The sequence below is a fragment of the Panthera tigris genome, chromosome A1, assembly GCF_018350195.1.
Source record: "Panthera tigris isolate Pti1 chromosome A1, P.tigris_Pti1_mat1.1, whole genome shotgun sequence".
NCBI classification, from domain to species: domain Eukaryota; kingdom Metazoa; phylum Chordata; class Mammalia; order Carnivora; family Felidae; genus Panthera; species Panthera tigris.
Window position 1 is genome coordinate 195,303,807 of NC_056660.1, and position 9,163 is coordinate 195,312,969.

A 9,163-nucleotide genomic window follows, 5' to 3' on the forward strand; every position below is an offset into this window, starting at 1 on the left:
CCTTGTACTCTCCTTTGAGAATGTTTATATGTTTCTCTTTTATAGGTATTCTGTAATTAATTGCTTTTGTAAAGGGGAAACTTTTTTAAAAAGGAGGTCTTTGCTAAACTGAGTTAAAGCTGTTCAGTGGCACCAACTCTAGTGAAGAAAGGGCTATACGTTACCCTGTATAATCGCTAATTTTGTTCAAAAATTTCATATATATGCAATATATGTAGTCTATTACATGGGCCACACACACACACACACACACACACGACCTATTTCTTTGCCCTTCCCCATATCTCCATCTATACACCTCCCAACCCTTCAAGGTCCTTCACTATTAGAGGGATACATGGAAGTAGGTATCAAACATACAGTCTTTGAAGTCAGAAATCCAAATCAGCCACAAATGTGTAATCTTGGTTAACATCCTTTATCCGTAAAAGAGAAATAAAAAGTTATCTATTTGATAATTTTGTGAGGATTAAATGAAGCAATGCATATAAATCGCTCAGCCCAAGCTAGTATATAATAAATATTGAATAATTTATCCTTATTTTGTTCAGGACACAGCCAGCCGTCCAGTCAGTGATGAAAGCAGGCAGTTGTTGTTATTGCCCTCCGCGCCACGAGAGGCGCTGCCGCCTCCGGGCCGACTAGGCCCGGGATCAGGATGGAAGAAGTCCGTCTAGGTGCGGCCGCCACGATCTTCGCACAAGGGCCCGCCTCGCTCAGGAGATGTAGCTGCTTCGTGCAGTCTCAGAGGCAGACCCGCTCGCAGCGACACCCTTCCCCTTGCCTCCTTTAGCGCTCTTTTAAGTAAACCGCCTTTCCCGAGGGCGAGTCTTCAACTCCTTGGAAACGGGCCACCGGCTTCGCTCCGTGACCTCAGACGTACACTTCCGGGAACGCGAACGTGACCCGTCGCCCCGCCCTCTCTCGCCCTCTCTTTCCGGTGGCGGAGTCTAGCGAAGACGCGCAGGTAGGAGGCTTCAGTGGGTTTAATCCAGTGGCATCCTGAGGCAGGGGGACCCCTCGGGGTTCGGGGCGCTGGGCTGGGGTGTTTCCGCGGAAGCCGAGTCAGGTGCCAGGCGAGAGGGGCGCGGCCGGCCGACCCCAGACTCAGGTTCGCGCCTGGTCTCGGAAGCGGCCGTCTTGTCTCAAGGAGGAGCTTGCGAAGGGGAGGGGGTTGAGTGTGGGTACAGCCCTGAAGGCCCTCGCTCCGCGCTGCCACCACCGTTCTGTTTAAGGGGCCGCACAGCATGTTTGGGAAGGACCCGGGACCCTAGTCCGATGTGGCTTCTCTCTACTCCGCCAGCTTCTTGAGCGGTCGCAGGCCGGGCTCGTAATCTGTAGTTTGTTTCCTTGTTTAGGAAGTAGGATTAACTGTCGTCCGGATTCCGTGGGGGTTGTGGGGATTCAGGGACAGAATCCGAAAAAACGGCCTTGCGTTGGGTGCTCCCTGAACCCGGTTGATGGCTAGGTCTGGCACGTTGCAAGTACTGGGCGCGCCTTACAAAGTCAGACGTTAAAGGTAGAGAAGGATGTAAGTCAGTGTTGGTTGAGCACCTTCCATGCGTTTATATATTCTGCGAGGACCCGTCTCATCACCACCTCAGGGCGGCATTTGTGGGGTGGCCACTTGAGGAATTCGTATTCATGCTTCCTGATGAATCTGATCTGCTGAAGTTCTGATCTGCTGGTCTTTCTGGGCTTCTCCAGGCAGAACTTAAAACTTTTCCTGTGAGCACCCTTGGCCCCTTCCTTAAAATTCTTAACTCCATTGGATGTAATTTGGGCGTAGGAACAGTTACTTTGTACATCTAAGGCCTACACGTGTGCTTACTGTGGTCACTCCCCAGACCTTGTATAAGGAAGGCCCTGGGGAGATCCAGGAATGCAAGAGACATGGACTTTCTCAGGTCTGGAATGGTCCTTCATGGAATAAAAGCATCTTGGCACAGGGTAGAAAATGCTGGACTGGGAGTCGGGGCACTGATTTTTAAGTCTGGTTTTACCACTGTCTTTACGAACCAAGGCAAGGCCAAATTTGTCTTCATCCGAAAGGGTGCAGCCTAAGTCATCTGAGCCCTTCTGATTTCTAGTGTCTTCTGGAAGTGTTAGGGAATTGTTCGGATTGAGTGTCAGGAGGTGCTTTGGGCGGAAAGTAGTCCTCTCTTAGCCTTCCACTTATCCATACTTGCTTTTCCTCCTTTGATGGAATAATTGCACTTCCATTACATGCTATGTCAGATTAGAGTTACTTGATTTCGCTAACACTGAGTCTTTGGGATGGGGCTTTTCCATTAGCCTTCCAAAAGGATATGTTTTATTGCCTTTAATGCTCGATTCTAGTAAAAGTTTTAGAATTTGGTTCTGAGCACTTGGGTGGCTCAGCTGCTTAAGCGTCCAACTTCGGCTCAGGTCATTGATCTCGTGTTCGTGAGTTTGAGCCCCACGTCTGGCTCTGTACTGACAGCTTGGAGGGGGGAGCCTGCTTCAGATTCTGTGTGTGTCCCGTCCCCCCCTTCTCTGCCCCTCCTGTACTCATGCTTTGTCTCTGTCTCTTAAAAATAAGCATTTAGAAATGTTTAAAACATTAAAATTTTTTTAAAAAGCATTTGGTTTTAATCAGTAGTGGAAGGATAGCAGGAGATGAATTGTCAGAGGATGGGAGATAGCCCTTGAACTGGCTTTTTGGAGGGATCTGGCACAGGATATAGTAGGAGATGAAACTAGGGAACTATGTGGGTGAGGGACCCTTGAATTCTAAGTGTAGGAGTTAGTGCAGAGTTCAGGCAGCAGGTGTCTTCCGTAAAGGGTCTTCAGCTGTCACCAATTCATGGGTAGGTCATTGGTCTTGGCCTTCTACTAATCTTTTTGAATGCAGTCTTTAAAGTCTTTGAGCCTAACCAGTAAATGATACTTGGGGTCCAGGAGACCAGAAGCCCTCCTGGTATTGGAAGTGTTGTGGAGTGTAGACTAGGAATCCCTTAACCTGGTTCTCATCACTGCTCTGCAACTGACTTGTTGTGTCACTAAACAAATCTTTAAAAATTTCTCGGGATATATATTGTGGGCTTTAAGGCCCAGGAAGAATTGATTACCCAGGTTTGCAGAGCTGTCAGTTGAACTTGGAGGTCTCTAGGGATCTAAGCCAGTGTTTTTCGTGGTTTTGAGGCCGACTTGGTAAAAATTGGAGGGATACTTGTGGTCTTGCTGCTAGAACTCTGGGCTGCTTAGCAAGTGCTATGATCTGTGCTTTAAGTAAATTCAGGGGAAAGGTTATCTCAAGGTACTTTGCTTCTTTAGCCACCAGTTGAACTCTCCTAAGTGCAGAGAGAAGTGAGTTTAGGCAGAGATGGGATTGCACAGATTCCCAGGGTGCAGGGAAAGAGACACAGAGGAGCAAAACTTGGAGATTTCCTTTAATAGCCAGGAAAAGGTTGTGGAAACCTCTTGTCCATTGCTAACTTCGGGATTTTTTTTTTTACTTCCTTTCAGAAATGGCACCTCGAAAGGGGAAAGAAAAGAAAGAAGAACAGGTCATCAGCCTTGGACCTCAGGTAGCTGAAGGAGAAAATGTGTTTGGCGTGTGCCACATCTTTGCATCCTTCAATGACACTTTTGTCCATGTCACCGATCTTTCTGGCAAGTGAGTACCTGGGTGAAGAGGTACAGACCAAACTGGCAAGGGTCTGGGGGAAGAAATTCTCCTGGAATCCGGTGGCAGTTTAAGGGGTTCTCTTGAAAGAATTAAAAAGTTAGATAAGGAAACGTGTTTGTTTGTTTAGTCACAAATACTGTGATTTCCCAGGCATTTGAGTTACAAGAAAGACGTTCCGTGCCCTTGTGTCCTTAAAGTGTGGTGATCCGTGAATCCTCAATCTGTTGGTACTTAGCAGGAGCAGTGGTGGACTGGAAGTCAGCTCTACGTACAGGTTCTGGCCACCATTAGCAAAAGTCACTCAAATTCTAAGATTTGGTTTTCTCATATACGGCGAGGTTAACGTCTACGTCATGGAGCAATTGAGAGGATTAAATGTAAAAGTAAATTTATATTGTTAATACGGCGTCCCATTCATTTGGGTCTTTGAACCCCATCAAGGCAGAACCCATGGCCATCTTGTTAGAAAGGATGCATATTCGAGTTGACCTTCATCTTCTGCCATACCCGAACTGTGGCACTCATTAGGATGTGCTCAGTACTTAGAATCCTTGTTGCGTGAGCGGAATGACCGTGAGCTTTTGTTCTAGGGAAACCATCTGCCGTGTGACTGGTGGGATGAAGGTGAAGGCTGACCGAGATGAGTCCTCACCCTATGCTGCCATGTTGGCTGCCCAGGATGTAGCCCAGAGGTGCAAGGAGCTGGGCATCACCGCTCTCCACATCAAACTCCGGGCCACAGGAGGAAATAGGTACGTGAGTCGGGGGCCGGGAGGTGAGGTCTCTGGGCATGGATGCCAAAGCACCTGGATTTGAGGCTTGGTTTTTCTCTTGTGACTTTGCACAAGACATGTTAAGTGTGTTCATATTTAGTAGTTGGTTGCTGCACCACCGCTTCTGCTCCCTCCTCCCCAACTTTGTTTGTTGAGCACTCACTGCATACCGGGTATTGTGTGTGGGGTACTAGAAAAGAATGATGGAAAAGAGTAGCCGTCACCTCTCGTCTCCTGTATAGAGGCACCTAGGCTGGTAGGAGAGTCTGACTTTAAACAACCTAAGCAGGGGCGCCTGTGCTTCCCATTTGTGGCAAGTGCTAGGAAGTAAAGGTGTGGTGTCAGGAATGGGACTTAGTGACAAGGTGTAATTTCAACTAAGACCTAAATGTGCCAGGAAGTCCAGTGAAAGAAGGACAGGGAGAAAGTATTCAGCGAGATACAGCTGCAGTGGAAAAGTCTCGAGTGGGAATGGACTTGGCACATCTGTGGGAAGAGTGTTGTGAATTGTGATCAGAGAGCTAGGCAGGAGCAAGTTCCTGCTGGGTCTTAAAGAAGCAGTAAAGAGCTGGACTTCAGCCAAAGGTGGGGGGAGCAAAAGAACTTTTTAATAGTAATGACCGGATGAGATTGGGCATTTTTAAAGTTTATTTATTTTGAGAGACAGCAAGAGTACTAGCCAGGGAGGGACAGAGAACATCCCAGGGAGGCTCTGTGGTGTTAGCACCCCACGAACCATGAGATCATGACCTAAGCCAAAATCAGGAGTTGGGCACTTAACCAACTGAGCCACCCAGGTGCCCTGAGATTGGACTTTCCTTTTTTTTTTTTTTTTTTTTTCCCCTTCTCTGAGAGAGACAGAGCGTGGTGAGGGAGGGGCAGAGAGAGAGGGAGACAGAGAATCTGAAACAGGCTCTGGGCTCTGAGCTGTCAGCACAGAGCTCGAAGCAGGGTGCGAATTCACGGACCGTGAGATCATGACCTGAGCTGAAGTTGTACGTTTAAAACAACAAAGCCACCCAGGCACCCCAAGATCGGACATTTTTAAAGATGACTGCTGTGTTGGGACATCTGACTGGCTCCATCAGTAGAGCATGCAACTCTTAATCTCAGGGTCATGAGTTCAAGCCCCACATTGGGCATAGTGCTTGTGTCAAAACAAAACAAAAACAATGGCTGCTGTGTGGACAGCAGACCAGATGAAGTGGTCCACTGAAAAGATGTTAGGGTCTTGGTTTGGGGCGGGTGGAGCAGTTGGAAATGAACAGATCACCAAAAAAGAATTATAGCCTGTGGCAAAAAGGGACAGTGCTTTAAATGGGCTGCAGGCAGGGCAGAGCACAAACTATGACCCAGGGGTCAGAAAGTACGCAACAAAAATCATAAGTGGCCCACTAAACCTTCAGTATTTATTGTTTGGGGGTGCCTGGATGGTTCAGTTGATAAGTGTCCATCTCTGATTTCAGCTCAAGTCTTTTTAAAATTTTTTTTTTAATGTTTTATTTATTTTTGAGACAGAGAGACAGAGCATGAACAGGGGAGGGTCAGAGAGAGGGAGACACAGAATCTGAAACAGGCTCCAGGCTCTGAGCTGTCAGCACAGAGCCCGACGCGGGGCTTGAACTCACGGAGCGCGAGATCATGACCTGAGCCGAAGTCGGCCACTTAACCGACTGAGCCACCCAGGCGCCCTGATTTCAGCTCAAGTCTTGATCTCAGGTTCATTGAGTTCCACGTTGGGCTTTCCACTGTTTGGCCCTTTAAGGAAAGTTGCCAAGTCCTTAGCTAGAGGGTTGTGGGATCTCAGAAAGAACCCCTAATGAGTTGGACAAAGCTTTTCTTAACATAGATTCTCATTTCCTAGAACCAAGACCCCTGGACCTGGGGCCCAGTCAGCCCTCAGAGCCCTTGCCCGCTCAGGAATGAAGATTGGGCGGATTGGTAAGTGTCCCCCCTCTAACTAGTGTTTGAATTTACTTTGAAGTATTAATCCCAGAAAGCTTGTGATGTACCCGGTGGATACAGTGCTTGGTCTGGGTACTGTTGGCAATTAGGGTTGTTAATGGGGGCTGCAAGAGGCACCATGTGACAGAATTTCTCCCTGAACACCCCATCACCTGTTGTAAATGTCGACCTTCTCTTTTACATTGGGACAGCGCAGTTTGATTTCTTAACCCCTGTGCCGCACACTGCCTGGTGTATAGAGTTTGGGACAGTGGCTGGTGGAACTGTTAGGAGATGAATTGTCTATCCTTTATAGTGTCTCTTAAGGGAGTTGGCATTGTGTGTAGTCTGTCTCCTGAATTGTAGGACCATCTGTATCCTTGGTCCTTGCCTACTAAGTATTAAGAGTACACTAGTCATTGTGACCATGAAAACTGAATGCAGGGAGTGGCAACTCCTGCGGTGGAGAATCACAGCAAATCCCCTATATCTGTAGTGCCTGCCCTCCTCACGCCTGTGATCTCCTGATCCTTTCTAGCTCCTGAGAAGGTGTTAGCCTTTTCCTGTTTCTGTGCACATGGTCGCATCATGTACTGATCCCTCGATCTGGTGGTCCAACCTTTTCCTCTTAAGGTTTTATTTTTTTCAGCATATTTTCAACCTTTTACTGACTGGAAAGAAGATAGTGTTAGGTTGCCCTGTTTAGTAGGAGAATCTTTTCACTAGAGAGTCAGTGGGCTGGATGTCAGAAACGTGATTTCTCGCCTGCTTCTGACCTCGTATGTAAGTTGTATGCCTTTTCTGAGCCTCAGTTTTCCCTTCAGAAAAATGAGTTCAGACTACATCGGAAAATTTGAGGAAGCAGCAGATGGGGCAGTCCGCATCCGTGTGTTATGTATGGAGGGTTTATGTGGGGAGCAGCAGGATCCACTGTTGGTGTGTGAGGCCACTGGTCTAGGGAGGCCCGGGCTCCTTCCCATCCATCTCTAGGCAATGATATTTTCTCTTCCTCCCCACAGAGGATGTCACCCCCATCCCCTCCGATAGCACCCGCAGGAAGGGGGGTCGCCGTGGTCGCCGTCTGTGAACAGGATTCCTCAAATTAATGTTTTCTGTTAATAAATTGCCTTTGTGTAAGCTGTTTCGACTCCAGTCTTCTCTCCTTCATGTAGAGGCCACCCTTCAGGGATACTTGGTTCTCTCCTCCTGGCTACATTTGACCAGGGCATAAGACTTCTTGGGATCACAGGTGCAGGATAAAGCAGGAGGCCTTTAACAGGTATATTACTGCAGAGGATACGGATGACTTGCCAGACAGGAACACAGAAGATACTGGTTAGGCCCCTGACACTTGACAGGACGAGCCTGTGTTCGGTGAAGTGACTTCCTGGGAGGAGGAGCCTAAGGAGAGGTGAGGTACCTGTGTGCACTTGGGTGTTTTCCACTCTGCTGGTTGTGGCATCGTTGCCTCCATCATCTAAAGCAGACCAAGACCTTAGAGACCTTGTTTTGAAAAGGAGATGTTGGTTCCAAAAATGGACCAATTCTTAAAGAGCCAGGGCAGAGTGGAAACCGTTGAGCCGAGTGTAGTCTGAGCAGAAGAGGAGCCTTCCAGACTTGAGCCATATATAAACATACGTGGGTGTCTGCTCGCCCCCCACACCTTCTGTGCAAAATTGGTAGTGCACTCTGCTGCGTCTTGCTTTTTCTCACTTGGCAGATCTTGGAGATTGTTCCACATCAGTACATAAAGTACATAGAGAGATTCGGTCACCCCACAAATACACACCAAGCCCTATTTTCATCAGTGATTAAAAAAGTTTTTGCTCTCCGGAAGCTTGCATCCACCTCCGAGGACCCAGTGGTACCAGATGGTACAGAGTGTTCTGCAAGAGATTAGCATAGGGCCCTGTGATGGTAACTGCTCCACTGTTGGGTGGCTAATTAAGCTAGAGAGAAGAAAATGTTACTAAGAACATTATAAGGAAGAGAGAAGACAGTTCTATGCGTATTTATTGAAAAAATCCACGTGAATTGTCCACGCAGTTCAAACCTATGCTGTTGAATGGTCAACAATACTGTAGATGCAAGATGATGAGAGCTCTTGAACTCTGATACTCTTAAGAAACCCGTAACCCAATTAGAGGACATTCTGCAGAATGCCAGTGCTTGGGTCAAAAGTGATGAAAAACAAGGATAGAAGACCAAAGGAGATTAGAGAGACCTAACTAATGCACCATTGGATCCTGAACCGGAAAGGACGTTAGCGTGAAAACTGGTAAAATACGAGTAAGGCCTGAAGTTCAATTAATTCTTAATTTTGACAAATATTTTGTGGTAATGTAAGATGTTAACATTAGGGGAAAAACTGGATGAGTGGTATGTAGAAAAGTCATACGATCCTTGCAACTTTCTGGTAAATCTAAAATTATTCCAAAGTTAAAAATGTTAGGGGGGAAAAACGGTACTTCCTTACTGGCAGCCTGATTGCTAAGGCAGGATGTGTACAGACCCTCAAGAAGTGAACATGCCTGGACGAAAATACCTAGTTCTCAGCTTCAGACTAACTTTAGGCAAATTACTTAACCGCTTGACCATTTAGTGAAACTTCCTGTGATAATGGCTGCCTCTCAGGGTATCATAAGAATTAAGCAAGATTAAAGTGTTTAGCACAGTGCCTGGCTCTGAAGAAGCTACCACTATTCTTAAGCTTGTTCAGTTCTTATGCCAAGGAGCCTGAATGACAGCTGGCTGGAATCCTGGTGGAAAAATGCTGGCGGTTGCTAGAGCATTC

General features: G+C 47.2%; 1 protein-coding gene across 1 annotated transcript; it reads left to right on the plus strand.

Annotated features, from left to right (window-relative positions):
- The first annotated feature begins 859 nt into the window (after positions 1-859).
- Positions 860-7,510, plus strand: RPS14 (ribosomal protein S14). Its single transcript, XM_007093393.3, has 5 exons — positions 860-967; positions 3,490-3,640; positions 4,243-4,404; positions 6,290-6,366; positions 7,389-7,510. The coding sequence occupies exons 2-5, from the start codon at positions 3,492-3,494 to the stop codon at positions 7,454-7,456; spliced, it is 456 nt and encodes a 151-aa protein (XP_007093455.1). The 5' UTR covers positions 860-967; positions 3,490-3,491; the 3' UTR covers positions 7,457-7,510.
- The last annotated feature ends 1,653 nt before the right edge of the window (positions 7,511-9,163 follow it).